Source organism: Marmota marmota, unplaced genomic scaffold (assembly GCF_001458135.2).
Source record: "Marmota marmota marmota unplaced genomic scaffold, marMar, whole genome shotgun sequence".
In the NCBI taxonomy this organism is placed as follows: Eukaryota; Metazoa; Chordata; class Mammalia; order Rodentia; family Sciuridae; genus Marmota; species Marmota marmota.
The window spans coordinates 7,751,020-7,769,439 of record NW_026000223.1 but is presented as its reverse complement, the minus strand read 5'-3'; the positions used below and the strand labels follow the sequence as shown (position 1 = coordinate 7,769,439).

Below are 18,420 nucleotides of genomic sequence, written 5' to 3'. Positions count from 1 at the left end.
GACTTTTTAATCATTTTCCTCCTTGTAGGCTATTGGTTAAATGAATTCCTCTATTTTTTGGCGGGGGGGGGGGGGTGGGCCGGGTACGGGGGGTTGAACTCAGGGGCACTCTACCACTGAGCCACTTCCTTATCCCTATTTTGTATTGTATTTAGAGACACGGTCTCATTGAGTTGCTTAACACCTCACAGTTGCTAAGGCTGGCTTTGAACTTGCAATCCTCCTGCCTCAGCTTCCAGGGCCGCTGGGATTGTAGACATGCCGGCTTGTTATTCCTCCTTTTTAAAAATTTAAATTTAATTGTGTGTGTATGTGCGTGTATGTGTTAGATTTTTGTTTTTGTTTTTGTTTGGGGTGTGTGTGTGTGTGTGTATGTGTGTGTGTAGTGCTGGGATCAAACCCAGAGCCTCTTGCATGCTAGTTAAGTGCTCTACCTCTGAGCTACATCCTCAGCCTAAAGATTTTAAATTCTTCTTTACTCTTAATTAACAAAGTTGTTTTAAGAAAATAAAGTCTATACAAGTGATGGAACCAGGAAATATGTTTTATATGGTGGTGGATAGAAATTTGATGTAAACTCTTGATGATCTGTCTAGTCAAGCTATTTTTGGTTTATTTGTTTGGTTGGTTTTTGGGAGTGCTAGGGATGGTATCCAGGGCCTTGCCCATGCTAGACAAGTGTCCTACCACTGAGCTACATGCTCAGCCCAGAGATTTTAAATTCAACTAATTACAATGTGGGTCTCTTGTGATTCAGAAATTTGACATTTTTATACTTTAAAGGCTAAGTTTTGTCACAGATTTTGATTAATTTTTATCAGGTTTACATTTTATAGATTTATTTATTTTTATTTTTATTTTTTTTTAATTTTTTATTGTGGGTTGTTCAAAACATTACAAATTTCTTGACATATCATATTCCACACTTTGATTCAAGTGGGTTATGAACTCCCACCTTCACCCCATACACAGATTGCAGAATCACATCAGTTACACATCCATTGATTTACATATTGCCATACTAGTGACATAGACGATACCATTTCATAGTTTTATTAACTAGTTTCTGTCAGTTTAGCTATCTGAATAACTCCTAATTTTTTCAGTCACCTCCTATACTTCTATACCTGTTTTATTCATCTCATACACCTTGAGCTTTCTTATCTCTTGCCAATATAGTCTTCTAATTAGTCCTGGACTTAAAAGGCCTGTGGAAATTGTGATCCAAGCTTATTTTTCTTTCAAACATACCTGTTTTTCTTCATCTTGTTCCTTGTGCTCATGCCTTTTGCTTCATTCTGTCCTGTCTGCATTATGGTACAGACTAGCAGTACATCTTTAAATGTTGGCTTTCTGCAGTTAGTTTTGATGTGGAGATCACTCTCCACAGCACCCTGACTTACCTACCCCGAATCCCTAAAAATGGAGAGAAAATAGGAACTTTGGGTCATTTTTAATGTTAGTGTTAATTGGTCACAAGAAGTAATTATTTTTGTAATCCTTCTTCTCTCTTCCCTTGTTATCGATAGCTTTTTATGAATATGAATGAGGACAACTCCCTCTTGGGGACTTGTGCAGCAGAGTGGTCCAAAGAAGAATATAAAAATAGACCTTTATGCCATCTAATAGAGTAATGCTAATTTGTCACAAGTTATGGAGTTAGAACATTCAGTTATTTGAACTCAAAATATTAATGTACACTGGAAAGATAATAGGATATATGTTGGTTTTAGTGTACCTCCTAGATTAAAGCATGTCACAATGATTGTACCTTTTTTAAAGATTCGGAAACCCCGACCACAGAGAGAACGTGCCCAATGGGATATTGGCATAGCCCACGCAGAGAAAGCATTGAAAATGACTCGCGAAGAAAGGATAGAACAGTATACTTTCATCTATATTGATAAACAGCCTGAAGAGGTTTTATCCCAAGCAAAAAAGAATGTTGCCTCCAAGACTGAAGTTAAAAAAACCCGGAGACCCAGATCTGTGCTGAATACTCAGCCTGAACAGACTGATGCTGGGGAGGTGGCCTCCTCACAGTCGAGGACTGAGATTCGGAGACAGAGCCAGAGGCGGCACACAAGCGTGGAAGAAGAAGAACCACCTCCTGTTAAAATAGCTTGGAAAACTGCAGCTGCTCGGAAATCCTTACCAGCTTCCATTACAATGCACAAAGGGAGCCTGGATTTACAGAAATGTAACATGTCTCCAGTTGTGAAAATTGAACAAGTATTTGCTCTTCAGAATGCGACAGGAGATGGGAAATTTATCGATCAATTTGTTTATTCCACAAAGGTAACCTCCTTTTTTTATGGACTCTTGGGGAAGGGTATTTTAAACATAGTTAACCTTGGCATTTAAAATAATAACATAAGGACATATTTAAATGCTTTTTGTATCTACCACATTTAAAATATACAATCATGTTTACTCTTTCCACAAAGAATACATAGGCAAAAAGACTGTTTTTCTTCTGTTTTTCCCCCCTCTTTTGTAATATTCCCATCTGTAGTCGATTAATCTTGAGCTATGCAGCCAAAATTGAGCTTAGCTCCCAAAAGTCATGGGAAAAAACTGGGCAATTTGCCTGTTTCTAGTTTGTATAGTTAAGATTTTGTTGTTGTTGTTGCAAAGTTTGCTTCTTATTAAAATTATTTTTTTCAGTTATCTGAATTAGCCACCGCTATAAAAACTACTGTAATAATTGTGCCTGCTGGCCTGTTCTGTTGTACCAGCAGTTTTGTTAGACCCCTTTTGGCTTAGGTTGTCTAACTACATTTTAGAGAAATTCCAGTACTATGTTTGTCCCTCCCTTAATTAATTGTGGTGATAACTTGGGTAATGGGTAGAAATAGCCTCTACAAACTGATTGTCTCCATCAGGCTGCCCTGGGCCTCTAATACACTTACACTTTAGCTTCAAGACATTAAAACTCTTTCATAACTTTAGTATTATCTATATACCTTCTCACCAACATCCCACAATTTTGAGTTTATGATTTTGATTTAGTTGTAGCTCACACACTGCACTTTAAATAATTCTGTGCTTATTTTTTTCAAACATAGTCATGTGGACATTAAAATAATTAATTAAATATAGGAATGCCCCATCAGCAATATATTTTCTTTTTTTTTTTTCTTTTGGTACTTAGGGATTGAACCTAGGGGTGCTTAACCACTGAGCCATATCCCCAACCCTTTTCTTATATTTTATTTAGAGACAGGGTCTGCTGAGTTATTTATGGCCTTGATAGGTTGCTGAGGCTGGCTTTGAACTCATAATCCTCCTGCCTCAGTCTCCCAAGCTGCCGGGATTTCAGGCATGTGCCATCACGCCCAGCAGTAATATATTTTCTTAATTAATCTTTTTCTGCCATAAGTTCAACGGATTTCAGTAAGGCTAAACTACTTGCAGAAGCTTAATTTGCAGTTTCTACTTGATTGTTTTCATGACAAATGAATATTTTGCACCTTTTAAAAAATGTGAATTGGCTTTATTCTTAGAGCTACTTTTATCTGTTTCAGTATGCACAAATCAAATTTTATCACTCCTCCTTCCCCCAAGAATGCTACTTAAGATTTGAGATAAAATTGAATTTTTAAAACTCTATTTTTACATTAACAAATTACTTCTTTACTTCTATTCCATTACATTAAAAATACCTAAATTGAGACCTCAATTAATTGTATCTTCCTCTATCTTCTCCAAATTGTTTATTTGGTCACATTTTGATCACTATGAATGATATTTCTGTATCTAAGGATGTTCTTGTCTCTTAAGCCATGTCGACTTTTCTGTTTTTGTTACTTTGCTGAAAGAAAATGATTGGAATTATCTTACTATTATATGTGTAAAGGAGGAAATAATTCAGACTAGAAAATATTTTGTTTATGACAGAAAATAGGGTAAATAGACTCATTTTTAAGGAATATTTATTGTCTAGATTTAGATCAGTTTTTACCTTCCACATCATTTCATTGTACCTTTTAGAATATATATACTGTGATGCCTTAATAAAATTGTTTCAATACTAGCTAGGATACATTAAATGTAATTAAAGGCCATATAAATTCAAGCAAATTATGATCAAGGTAAGCCATCTTTATAAGTCAATGATGCTATTTGCCTGATAATCAATTATTTTTACTTTGCCTTATTTTAAAGGGAATTGGTAACAAAACAGAAATAAGTGTCAGGGGGCAAGACAGGCTTATAATTTCTTCACCAAACCAGAGAAATGAAAAACCAACACAGAATATATCATCTCCTGAAGCAACATCTGGTCTAACAGGTGGGTATAAATGAGTAGTATATAGATTCACTTTGAGAAGTCTCTTTTCTGCAATAACATGGTAGCTCTGTTCCTAAGAAACTTCTGTTATCAAAAGTAAATTACAGGCCAGGCGCCGTGGCACACACTTATAATCCCAGCAGTTTGGGAGGCTGAGGCAGGAGGATCATGAGTTCAAAGCCAGCTTCAGCAAAAAGCAAGACACTAAGCAACTCAGTGAGACCCTGTCTCTAAATAAAATACAAAAAAAGGGATGGGGATGTGGCTCAGTGATCGATTTTGCCTCTGAGTACAATCTCCAGTACCCAAAAATAACAACAAAAAGTTGAATTTTAAAAGCAACTGTTTCATTAGGAAAGAATGGGTTGGAAGCTAGAGAGCTTTATCCATAGTAACAGTTATTTTTTTCCTACAGGAGTTTAAATAATGGGTTGGTTCTATTAACCTATAGCAATAAAATCTTAATATGTATGAGTAAATGCACCATTTGATTCTCTTTCCATGAGAATAAAAGTTTTATATTTCTAGTACTTTTAGCATATTCTTACCATTTCTTCCTTTATCCTCTGTTAAACAATCTGCAGATGCCAGAGCATTTTTCATTATTCTTAGTTGTGCTACAGGTGCCTGGGACCTAACTGTCCTAATGTAACCTGTTCTCTAATTAACAGATACATGAAAATGAGACTCTTATACTTTCTTAAAGAAAAAATGCCTATATTTGGTAATGTTGTGTCTTTTTTTTTTTTTTTTTTTTTTTGTAGTGCTGGGACTTGAACCCAGGGGTGCTCTACCATCGAATCACAAACCCAGCCCTTTTCATTTTGAGACAGGGCCTTGCTAAGTTGCCCAGGCTGGCCTCAAACTTATGATGTCCTGCCTCAGCCTCCAAGTTGCTGGGATTACAGGTGTACACCACCATAAAGTAATTTTTTAAGGAGACTGACTTACTAAGGTTCTGAAGAGTTTTAACTGACTGGTGGTTTGGTTTTTAAAACAGTTTTTTATCAGTAGTATTTCTGTAATACTGCTTCACATAGCCATCAAGAAAACAGTTAAGTATTAATTGGCTTGGTATTTGAAATCTTAAAGAGACTTTGTTTTACTTTGTTCTTTTATTTTTTATTTTATTTATTTATTTATGTTTTTGCAATCAATGAAGGGACTGTATAACAGGAAAAAACAAAAATGATAAACTGTTTCTGTCTTACTGTATTTTGACAACACACTTAATTGAACTACATAGGTAGGTAGGGTTTCCCCCCGCCATACTAATTCTCTAATACCACCTGGGTGTCCTATGATTCAGTTCACTTCTCACACTTTCTACCTGAAGTTAGTGTCAGATCTCACAGGTTAAGGGTTCAGTCCCACAAGACTGCCTCTCCTTTAGATTTCTCCAGAATTTCTGATTGACCAGCTATACATTGAGGTTCTCATAATACCCTTCTGTGGTCCAGTCATTTGCTAGAGTGACTCACAGAACTCAGGAAGGTACTTATGTTTACACATTTATTTTAAAGAGTATTACAAAAAGTACAGCAGTATAGGAGAGATGTATAGGGCAAAGTATGTGTAAAGGGTTATGGAACTTCCATGTAGTTTCTGGGATCACCACTCTACCAGGCACCTCCATTTGTTCCTGAGCCCAGAGTTCTTCAGACCCTATGGTTCAGGGGTTTTATGGGAGCTTCATCACATAGACACAATCAGTTATTAACTCCATATTCAGCCTATCTCCTCTTCTTGGAGGATGGGGAAAAACTTTTCATCATGGTTTTGTCTTTCTGGTGACCAGCCTCTTTCTAAGTGTCCACCAAGAATTGCATTATTAGAACAGAAGACACATGGCCATCTAGAAAAATCCCAAGAGATTGGGAGCTCTGTGTGGGAAACTGGGGTCAAAGATCAAATATTAAAACAAAAGATGCACCTAGAATTCCTGTTATTTAGGGAATTACAAGAAATTTAAGGAGCTTTGGGCCAGGAACCAAGAGGCAGAGACCAAATACATACATTTTATTATATCATAATATATATTGTATTGATCACAGTGTTATAGTAATCAAATAATATTCTAGAAGGGTCAGAGTCCTAAGACCTGAAGTAATATTCTTTAATCGGTAGTAACTCAGGCAAACCTGTGATGGAGAGGCATAAAGTTACAAATATTTTTGCAAGGAAATTTAAGTAAAATTCTGATTTATAAAAGCTAAATGAAGGAGCTGGATTTGTGGCTCAGTAGTGGAGTGCTTGCCTGACACGTGTGAGGCACTGGTTTCAGTCCTCAGCACCACATAAAAATAAAGGTGTTATGTCCATTTACAACTAAAAAATATATTAAAAAAAAAAAGCTAAATGAAAACAATCACTGTTCAGAAAAGTATTTGAGTCAGCTTCCTAAAAACAAGTGATGGGGGCTGCAGGATAGGGAGAGGTAGTGTAGTGGACATGGAACACATACATTGGATGAAGCATATTAAACAGTATGCCTTCATGCAATATCTAGTTGGGAAAGGAAACTGAATTTTAAAAAGGAGGGAGTAGCAAGTTTCAGAAAATGGATGGTAACTTGTGTAATTTCACAATACATAAAACAAAAAATACCATTTAATAAAATGAAATTGTGATGTTGAAGGAATGAGAAAATAGACTAATATTTTGCATTAATTAGTCATAATTAGAAATGTTTGCGTTCCTCTTTCTCCGGTGTATTGTAAATTATATAATATGTCCATATTATATTTAATTTGTGTATATGTATGTGTGTGTGCAGTTTTGGGGAATGACTCAGGGCCTTGCACATAAAGTGCTAGTAGGTAAGCATTTTACCACTGAGTTTTGTCCCCCGCCCTCTTCTTTCAATATATTTTTTAATATTTATTTTTTAGTTGTAGTTGGATACAATATCGTTAATTAATTAATTTATTTTTATGTGGTGCTGAGGATCAAACCCAGGGCCTTGACCGTGTTAGGCGAGCATTCTACCACTGAGCCACAACCCTTGCCCCCTCTTCTTTCAATATTAAACATACTTTTTAGCCTCAACTTTTCATAATTAGGCATATCAGTTTTGTTCTGTTGCTTTAAACTATTGTTGTCTGAATTTAAGCGTGATACTTGAAGGACCTTAATATTTAAAGTCCTAACTAAGGAGAAAGTAAATTATACTCTTATTTTACTGGAGTATATTTTTTCCCTTTCCCTCTGCTATGGAACATTTTATTTTTATGTAATTTTTCACTGTAAGATTTAAACTTTATGAATTCTCATTTTCCTTTTTTTGTTTAAGTAGAAGGTATAATTCTTTACATCTGGAAAAAGTGGACTTAGTACCTTCCTTAGGCAGGTGCATATAATTTAGGTTGTAAATTAAGATTGGACCTTACTTTAGGAATGGGTTCTCTAAAGTTTGGTCTGGATTTCAGTTTGATTACCATCTGTGATTGAAAAGCACACTTTTGTCTTTTTAAATGGCCATTTTGCATTTTTGTGAAAATAACTTTTAGTAGTGGAAAAGTCAGAAAAGAGACGTGTTTTCCCTTCAGAAATCAGTTGCCTTGTCTCAGCTGATGTTAACAGTTGAAGAAGCATTTCTGAGCTTTTTCTTAGTAAACATAGGGAATATATCAAATATATGGCACTGCTACGTTTTTGTAGTTTGAAGAATTATATTTTCATTTACACTAAGTTTCTGAGCTGTTTTCCAGATCCCAAGATGCTCACCTTTTTTTTCCTTGGAAAATGAAAATAGTACTTGTTTTCTGTTTCCAGAGTAATTCAAAGAAGTCATGTTGCCTACCCCTCTGTAAGGCAGTAGATAAAATCTCAACTGCACTTCATTGTGCAATTATAGTGTCATCCTCAGAACAAGTACAGGTTTTTGCTTGCTTTTTAAAAATTATTTATTTATTTTTGTAGTTGTAGATGGACAGAATGCCTTTATTTTATTTGTTTGTTTTTATGTGGTGCTGAGGATTGAACCCAGTGCTTCACACATGCTAGGTAAACTCTCTACCACTGAACTACAGCCCCAGCTCTTTTGTTTGCTTTTAAGCAGTTTCATTTTCATTTTTGTCTGCCTTAGTAGTACTTGAATATTGGTGATTATACTGAAGAATGGGTTTCTGGTATACTCCGGTGGGTCTATGAGAATAGGAGTTGTCTTGGTAAACATTTTCATCAGTGTAAGAATAGTGAGAGTAAAGGAAGAAGCCAACACCTTTGTGACTTCTCTGCTAAAAAGTAACCAGACTCCAAAATACACTAATATAAAACTACCTACTCCTCAGCAAAAACAAATTGGTGGGGTCTTTCTTTGTTTTGGTTTTGAACTAAGGTGAAGGAAGCCATTTACATATGTCTCAGAGCAGTTAAGTTAGAAAATGTAAAGGTTACCTGGAAAGCTCTGTCAAAGTAGCTTCCATCTGATTTTTTTTCCTTTCTTTTTTTTAATTGGATTTTTTTTATATGACAGCAGAATGCATTACAATTCATATTATACATATAGAGCACATTTTTTCATATTTCGGCTTGTATATAAAGTATATTCACACCAATTTGTGTCTTCATACATGTACTTTGGATAATGGTGTTCATCACATTCCACCCCTCTGCCCTATCTATAGAGTTCATCTCTTTCTCCCATGCTCTTTCTCCCTACTCCACTATGATTCAGCCTCCTTATATCAGAGAAAACATTCAGCATTTGTTTTTTGGGGATTGACTAACTTCACTTAGCATTATCGTCTCCAACGCCATCCGTTTACCTGAAAATACCATGGTTTTATTCTTTTTTTAATGCTGAGTAATATTCCATTGTGTATATATGCCACTTTTTTTTTATCCATTCATTTACCGAAGGGCATCTAGGTTGGTTCCACAGTTTAGCTGTTGTGAATTGTGCTGCTATAAACATTGATGTGGCTGTGTCCCTATAGTATGCTGTTTTTAAGTCCTTTGGGTATAGACCGAGGACAGGGATAGCTGGGTCAAATGGTGGTTCCATTCCCAGTTTTCCAAGGAATCTCCATACGCTTCCCATATTGTCTGGCTTCCATCTGATTTTATAGGAGTTCTTAATATTTTCTTCCTGAGGCAAGCAGAAGGAAGGACCAGTCAGGTGGTCCAAGTAGTGAAGAATAGCTGCTGTACTGAGGGTCACAGAACAAAAGTCATCCCTGACTTAGTGTTCTTTCAGTTGTGGTCTTCAGTGTAACTTATTCTTTCCAAAAATAAAGTCCATGTGAGTTTTTAAAATACTGTATTGTTTGAAAATCTTAGTTCTTGTTTTATCATTTATTATTAAAAAGCTTAATAATTCATTTCAAGTTGCTTTCCATTACTGATATTTCTAAAGTATTATTAAAGTCCCTTGATAGTAAAATCAGTGGTTTGGTTTTGGTCACATTTTGGTGCCTTCCCTGATTTCTCACTATGATTATTAATAACGATAGCAAAACTTAGGTAAGTACACTAAACACTTAACTATTTTACCTATAAAATTGATTCAGTCTACTTGTTAGGATACAAAATGTGTACTACTGATTGAATTGGGGGTGGGTGATTACTAGGGATTGAACCCAGGTATGCTTTACCACTGAGCTATCTTCCTAGCCCTTTTTGAGATAGGGTCTCACTAAGTTGCTTAGGGCCTCAGTCATTTGCTGAGGCTGTCCTCAAATTTGCAGTCCTTTTACCATAACCTTCAAATTACTGGGATTATAGGCATGCACCACTGTACTGGACCAGATTATATTTTAAACCAATAATTCCTGGTTTAAACAGGATAATAAAGTCATTTTTAACCTGTATCTTTAGTCCTTTCATCTCCTCAATTATATTTATTTACACTTTATATTTATTATATTTATAAGCATTTTTACCTGCCCTCAAAACTAAATTGTGCTTCTGCTGTTTTGGTTTGACTTTATAATTTTAAAAAATCCAGTCCCCCCCCCCTTTTTTTTAAGAGAGAGAGAGAGAGAGAAATTTTTTTAATATTTATTTTTTAGTATTCGGCGGACACAACATCTTTGTATGTGGTGCTGAGGATCGAACCCGGGCCACACGCATGCCAGGCGAGCGCGCTACCACTTGAGCCACATCTCCAGCCCAAGTCCCCCTTTATTTGTATAACAAGTTTCCTTTGTGGATCCCAGTCTTGGCTTACCCACTGTTACAATTATATATATTAAATAATTTTTGTAGTCAAGTATTTAACAGCTTTTTCATGATGTATAATTACCCAAACTAATGGGTAAGAAAAACAAAGAATCTTGTTAACTTTTAACTACACAAATATCAAGCCATCCTTAAATGAGTGTTTGTTTGTTTCTGTGTTTAAATCATCTCTTAGGCTCAGTAGAAAAGAAGCAACAGAGAAGATCAATTAGAACTCGTTCTGAATCAGAGAAATCCGCTGAGGTTGTGCCAAAGAAGAAGATCAAAAAGGAGCAGGTTGGCTTCCTACATGTAGAGAGTTAAAACATTATATTTGTAAATGTTGTGGCTTATTTCAATACTTTAAAAGAAAGAGAAACTTCCCCACCCTCTATTTCCTTTCTGGACTGTCTTACACTTCTGCCTGGTGGGGTCCAGTGCACAGTTTTAACATAACCATACCTGTGATTCTGCTTCAAGCATTTTCACAGAAAACAGTCAGGCTTCAGGAAATGGGAAGCCAGTGGTGCAAGACGTTTATAAAAATCCCTCACATTTATTTTGATATTTCTGTTATGAGCAAAATGATTTCATGTTTTCATGATTTTTATTTGGAACCATCATTGAGTTCCCTTTTTGTTATTTTTATTTTTGGTTTAAGATGCTGGTATGTATTTTTTTTAAGCAAATCAAATTAACTTATATTCTTATATTTAAGAAGCAGATAATCATAGATGATCTGGTTTTTCTGTTGATATCATAGATTTTTTGGAATATTATTTTCCCAATGGAATGACACTCACCTGGTAACATTGTCAGATAAACAATATACAGGTAAAAAGGAAGTACATTTTGACTGAATATGTTCAATTTGTGTAATCAAGCCAGTAATAATATATGTGTTAAATTACCTTCTCAAAGAGATTTTTAGAAACACTTCTCCTTTAAACTCACAATCAAAATTTTCTTAATTTTTTTGAAGAGAAAGAATGTCCATTTTTACAGCCCAGTTCCAATAAGTTTTATAGTTTTTAAAACCATTAAATATGAAAGAGTGTGGACTTTTCTATTTAAAATATTGCCTTTATAATTTTAAACTTTCAAAATTAAAAGCTAACTTTTTGGGTGCTCTATGGTATCATAAGCATGTAAAACAAAATTTTCCAGAATATTTAACTGAAATTTAAATATAATACACTAATTTATCTTTAATTTATCATATTAACCTTCATTCTTAGGAATTATATTCCAAAAAATCATTCTAAGCTCTTGAAAATTTACCGTATTCATTAACAAAATGAAGTTGTGATTTTGCCACCTGATTCCCAAAGCCAGTCTGTGACCAGTTAGTTTAAAATTGATAAGCAGAATGAGTACAAAAAATGGGACAAATTGTTAATGCCACTGTGTCATAGTAAGTAGTAGAATAATACCAGTGATTGTTTAGAAGATTTTATATTTGTATGACTAATTGTATCTTATAAAAAGCGTTCTGTTGTATGTTTTTTTAACCTGTTGTAAAAAAAATAAAAATAATTTTTAAAAAGTTTAGAACAATCCTTAAATATTTACAAAATGTGTTTCAACATGCATATTTCACCACATCCTTAAAGAAACATGAAATTCAGTTCATAGCTTAAACAGGAACTCTTCCAAACAGCATCCTTTCTCTAATTCCAATGGTTCAATCCTCAAATTACCACGTGTTTTACATATACATTGGCAGAATAACTTCTGATCTCGCTCTCCTAATGTAGGTCAAGACACTGTTCATAAGACACTCAAGAAAGTGCTTTTGCAATATCACAAACTTATTTTCTTAAGTTTGTACTAGCAGCAAAAGTATTGAGCTTCCAGCTGTATGGAGCCCTGTAGCACTCTCTACAGAGAGGGTCCTGATTCCCAGCAACTTAGCTGTGAGTGCAGGCGCGGAAGGGTCTTAAAGTGGCGTGAGTTACATTAACCTGAGTATCATAGTAAGTAAAAATTTATCCTAACGTCTTTGGGGCGGGAGGGGTTTATAGCAACATCCGGGCTGGTTGCAGAAACAACCCTCTCCTGCCTCCCAGACACTGAGGAAAGTATCTTGTTCTCTTCATATACCAAGGGAATGGTGGGAAAAGACTTTGCTAGAGAGCATGTGGCTGTGTGTTGTCACTTAGTATTAAGCACAGGCAGCTAGGATTTAAATCCTCTCTGACCTTGAGACAGGGAACTTGACCCACAAGATGGGACTGAGTTCAGATTTCAGATAACATTGATCACTCTTCACTACTTAGATTGATGAAAGTGTTATTTTTTTTTCCCTCTGCAAATTAAAAATCAAAAAATTCCTTGTTAATTCTGTTTTTTTCTGTCCAAACAGGTTGAAACAGTTCCTCAGGCAACAGTGAAGACTGGATTACAGAAAGGTGAGTTAATATTATAGTGTTGCTTTGCATTTCCTGATTAAACCGATTTTTAAGAATTATTTAATTTGTACTTCATGTATTTTGTCTGTCTCTGTAAATCATTGTTGTTGCTCTTCAGTGTGAAATTGCAGTATTCCCCAATGTTTGTGTGTGCGTGTGTGTGACTTTTAGAGTTGATCTTACTCTGTACCTCCACGTGAAAAGTCTTACTTGTTTTTGGTAAATTGGAGAACACCATGTAGCATTGATACTGTTTCCAACTTTTCTCCGTAAGATTCTGGGGTTTCACTGGCTTAAAAACTAGGGATGTGACGAATCCAATTTTTTTGGTATTCGACTGAATACCGAATAGTAGCTATTAATGTTTGTCAAACATGGACTATGACAAATCAGACAAAACAACCTGATTGAAAAAAATCTTGCCACATTTATTTTTACAGTGCTGTAAAATCTTTTTGTAAATTAAAATGACCCATAGCATATTTATAGCCACTCTTAGATGACCTTATGTGAATCTATTTGAGATATGCACAAAGTTTAAGAAACCTTAAACTTATATCTGTATTTTCTGTGTGCAATTTGACTACAGTACAAACTCCATAGCATGATTCATGCGTTTTTGGTGAGCTCAAACTGTATTTAATACCTGTAGTTTACTCTGGGCAAATTGCATTATTTAAAATAAATAAATAAAATAAAACACCAGCCTCTCTGCATTCTCGGGGAGAAGTCTGCAGCGATGGTCTCCGTGGAGATCCTCAGCAGAACTGAACAGCCTCTCGGAGGGAACACTGCTTGGCGGAGCTCCAAGAAAAGACATCGCGATCGCTGCGAGATTAGGAGGCCTGATTGCGTTGTGTTTCCACCATTCCACAGGGTCGGCGGACCGGGGAGTGCAGGGCTCTGTCAGATTCAGTGACAGCTCCGTCTCCGCAGCGATTGAGGAAACTGTGGACTGAGATTCCTGTACAATTTCATCCCAGAAACTCCAGACTTGTAGTCTCCATGCAAGATTTCTTTGTCGGCGGCTCGAAAAACAGTTTCTTTGTTTTCGATTTCAATTTTGCCAATCATCATTATTGGCACTCTCCTGCCTGGTTTCTTCTTCAAGACTCTGAACAATTGCTTTAACATTCAAATGATTTTTTTGTTTTTGTTTTTGTTTTTGTTTTTTTGGTCTGAGCTGGATGGGTACAGCTTAAATCATGGGTCCAGCCTAAAAACCACCGTTTAACTTACACTGATCAATTCCAACATGGACTGTTTTTTGTTTTTTAATAAAGCATCATTAATGCACATCTGCAGGGTTTTGCCAAACAACCCAACCTGTATACATTGCAATCATTAAAAGCTCTTATTTTTTTTAACATTAGTGCCGTTATCATGGAGAACAGCATGACAGCTGTCTTTGGCAGTCTGTCATTTTTCTAGCATTTTCAGAAACTCATCGGAAATGGCGGTACCTGTGTTTCCCTTCGAAAGCCTCTCAGTACAGCACTCCTGTTCCTCTGTTAAACTCCTTGTTAATCCAGTGATCTTTTAGGCCAAGGAAATATTTTGTGGTGGTGTTCTGGGTCCATACACCAGCAATGAAGGAGATAGATTTGTGTACTTGTGTTTTTTAATCAGCGGTAACTCGGGCAGGCACCCTCATTTATAGCTGTCAGGAAGCATTCAGTGAAAAACTTGTAGAATGGGATGTGATAACGAGGTTCCAGTAATCTGAGCAGTCTCCCGAGGCCCACATCCTTCACCACAGAACATGGCTATACACCAAGTGCTGCTCCCACTCAGCCTGTTGCGGATCTTCATGGCCTCAGGAGACTTGTCTCTCCCGGGTCTCTTCTGGACTGCACACTTCCACCATAGCTTGCTGGGCTGGTCTAGATGTCTGTTTATTGTATGGAAATTTTGGGGAAAAAATTCAAAACACAAACTGTGGGTGGAAATATTAACCGTCTCCTTGGTTCCTTGGTATTCACCGTGCCTGACCTGCACATTTCATCGTGGCTGTTTCTGTATAGCCTATACTGCATTAGCCCAAGAGATTGTTGCTTTGTAACTTTTTGCACTATTGTTTTGGCTGGATTTGTATTACACACAGTTTTAAAAAAAAAAATTCCACACTATTCTCTGCCTTTTTTTTTCATATTTATTCCTTTCCGTACAAATTCCACATAGAGGCCTCTCTCATCCAGCTCTTCGTGATTTGGCTGTACTTGAACACTGATTGTCCATTTACAGCCCTCAGCAATGTGCCTGCTAAATGGCATAACATATATAGATGTGCTGCAGCACTTGTTAATAATAGTCATAATAAATGCCACTTCACCAAGGAAGTCTCAGATGAACAATTATGAACATCCAAAATCTATGTGGGGGGCAATAATCAACTGAATGGCAAAATTCAGGGGAAAATGGCACTATCCGTGTACGAATCGAATACAAATCAAAGATTTGTCACATCCCTAATAAAAACAAGATGGAGATGTCTCTGCGACCATATTTGTAAGCTACACAATGTGTTGGGTTTTATGTCTTTCCCCCTCCAAATTGAATGGTTCTTTGAATTGCTCCAAATCAAACAGCTGTCCTGCAGTTTTGATAGAATTGAATTTCAGGTTGAAATTTAGGCTCTGTTGATTGAAAATAGTGTTAGAGCAGGAGAGCTGATTTAAATGTTTTAAGAGAGCGGTTGTAAATTAAATCACTACCAGGAAGGTCAGAAGCTTATGAAGTTTTGATTTGTGACTTCAGTATTACAAAGAGAGCTGTGCTTTTTTTTTTTTTTTTTTCCTTCCCACACTAAAGATGAGTTTGGGGAAAGAAAATATTCTCCCACAAAAAAATTAAAGCAAACTTTAAGTGCTGTTTTAGGATTAATTTCGGTGTGTTGTATTAAGGTGCCAGCGAGATTTCAGATTCCTGTAAACCTCTAAAGAAAAGGAGTCGCGCCTCAACTGATGTAGAAGTGACTAGTTCTGCATACAGAGACACATCTGACTCCGATTCTAGAGGACTGAGTGATCTGCAGGTAAATATGCTCAAGGCTCTGGGCAAAAAGTTCTTTCTTACTTTGCCAACCAAAGTAACAGTGCTTTTGCTTGACTTATTTAGGGAAATTGGGGAATTTTAAAAGCACTCGGGAAAAAAAATCAATTTGGTTATTTTGTAATTTGTAAATGTCTTAATTTTGCTGATCTCTTATGTAACAGAAACAGTTTGCTTTTTAATTTTAAATGCAGTTTCTTCCAAAACAACAGACATACTGTATATGTGGGGTTTAGAAAGAAAAGAGATTGTGTCAGGATCTCTTTTAGCAGTTCTTAATAGGATTTTCATTGCGTCTAACTTCAAGATAATTTTTTGTTTTGTTTCTCTTAAAAATGTGTTATGTTTTCCATATAGGTAGGCTTTGGAAAACAAGTAGATAGCCCTTCAGCTACTGCAGATGCGGATGTTTCTGATGTGCAGTCCATGGATTCAAGTTTGTCTAGAAGAGGCGTTGGAACGAGTAAGAAGGACATTGTGTGTCAGGTAGGCAGGTGACTGATCCTTTGGCTCTAAACAGTTGTGCTCATATTCTGCCAGTAACATAACTTAATCTCCTATAGAGACGGCAGGCATTGTGTTTCCAAATTATAATATTACTTTAAAGCTTCAGATCCAAAATCTGTTTCTGGCCCTTTTCTTCCCTGATTTGGAATACTTACCATTCACATTCAAGTGTCAATCTTCATTGTGATGTTAATTAGAAATAAATGGCAGATGACTGGTTTCAAAAACATTTTCTTAAATTTGAGTTCATATCAACTATTTGGGGGAGGGGCGTTTACTGGGGATTGAATGCAGGGGCACATAACCACTGAGCCACATCCCCAGCATTTTTTACTTTTTTATTTGTTTGAGACGTGGCCTCACCAAATTACTTAGAGCCTTGCTAAGGCTGGCTTTGAACTTGGGATTCTCCTGCCTCAGCCTCCCAAGATGCTGGGATTACAGGCATGTGCCACTGTACCTGGCTTCATATTAACTTTTTTAAAAAATATTTTTATTAGTTATTGATGGTCTTTACTTATTTATTGTTTTATGTGTAGTGATGAGAATCGAACCAGTGCCTCACACATGCTAGGCAAGTGCTCTACCACTGATCTACAATACCAGCCCCATATTAACTTTTTAAATACATTTTTACCCTTTATGAAAAATACTGTTTTGTCCTATGTCAAAAGTACACAGATCCCAAAGGAAGAATCATAACAAATCAATTATGACTTTTAAACTTTATACCAAATTGAGTCTAGAAGTAGCTGTTTAGTTCAGTGTTTGAAAGCAAATTCTTGGGCCTCACCCTAAGATACAAAATCAGAATCTTTGGGGGAGAGAGAGAGAGAGGAACCCAGTGATCTGGGTTTAACAAGCCCTCTGGTTGATTCACATGTCTGCTAAAGTTTAAGAACACTACTTTTTGCCTTACTGCAGATCTGTGAAAGCTCTGGTGACTCTCTGATTCCTTGTGAAGGAGATTGCTACAGACATTTTCACCTAGAGTGCCTGGGATTGACATCAATCCCTGATGGAAAGTTCATCTGCATGGAATGTAAAACTGGTAAGTTTATATGAAAAGATGGTTGGGGAGGAATATGCAGTGGCAACAACTCCCATGACATCCTTTTCTCTTGTCACTTTTATCTGGCTCCCTTCCTCCCCTCCCATAGTAATTTAACAAATTAAGACGCCATTCAGTGATTAAGATCCCCAATATCAAAAGAATAATGAAACTTCCTCCTATCATAACATGTATCAAAATATCAAGCTGAATTTGTGTTTAATCTGATGAGTTATACAATTGAGTTATTTTTCAGATGGATTGGATGTTTTTGGTGTTTGCTCAATAAATTGGGCTATAGTCCTTTCACCTTATTAGATCAGAATAAGTGTCAACCAAAACCATAACCATGATAATTGTATTTTTAGTGAAAAAATGGAGCTGTCAGAAATTTTTTTTAAATTTGGAATTCACCGTTTATTTCTTATGTCTATACATACTTGTTAGAATAACATGAAAGAAATATGCTAGTTTATATTTCTTTTTTTTTTTAAGAGAGAGGGGGGAGAGAGAGAGAGGGAATTTTTTAATATTTATTTTTTAGTTTTCGACGGACACAACATCTTTGTTTGTATGTGGTGCTGAGGATCGAACCCAGGCTGCACGCATGCCAGGCGAGCGCGCTACCGCTTGAGCCACATCCCCAGCCCTATATTTCTTTTCTATGTAGCCATTATTTTTAAACTAACAGAAATCAGGAAGTAAATGTTTAATAAGTAACAAGTGAAAAAACTGGATCCAGGCACAGTGGCGCACACCTGTATACCAGCTACTCAGGAGACTGAGCAAAGCTAGAGAAGTAGCTATAGCTCAGTGATAGAATGCTTGCTTGGCTTGTACATGTTTCTGGATTCAAACCCCAATATAAGGAAGGAAGGGAGGGAGGGAGGGAGGGAGGGAAGGAGGAGGAGGATTACTGAAGATAGCATGATTAAGTGCTTCCT

The 18,420-nt window shown here is 36.3% G+C and overlaps 1 protein-coding gene across 7 annotated transcripts in view; it reads left to right on the top strand.

The window, feature by feature from the left end:
* Nsd3 (nuclear receptor binding SET domain protein 3) overlaps positions 1-18,420 on the top strand; it is a 72,657-nt gene that overhangs the window by 18,926 nt on the left and 35,311 nt on the right. For 6 of the 7 annotated variants that reach the window (XM_048792792.1, XM_015501273.2, XM_048792789.1 and 3 more), the window contains exons 5-11: positions 1,783-2,298; positions 4,168-4,294; positions 10,653-10,753; positions 12,822-12,867; positions 15,771-15,901; positions 16,276-16,404; positions 17,350-17,476. In XM_048792792.1, coding sequence (XP_048648749.1) covers positions 1,783-2,298; positions 4,168-4,294; positions 10,653-10,753; positions 12,822-12,867; positions 15,771-15,901; positions 16,276-16,404; positions 17,350-17,476 — 1,177 coding nt within the window. Of the gene's footprint in view, positions 1-1,782; positions 2,299-4,167; positions 4,295-10,652; positions 10,754-12,821; positions 12,868-13,743; positions 14,997-15,770; positions 15,902-16,275; positions 16,405-17,349; positions 17,477-18,420 lie in introns of those variants that run through there. The other variant, XM_015501271.2, reaches the window with a different exon arrangement.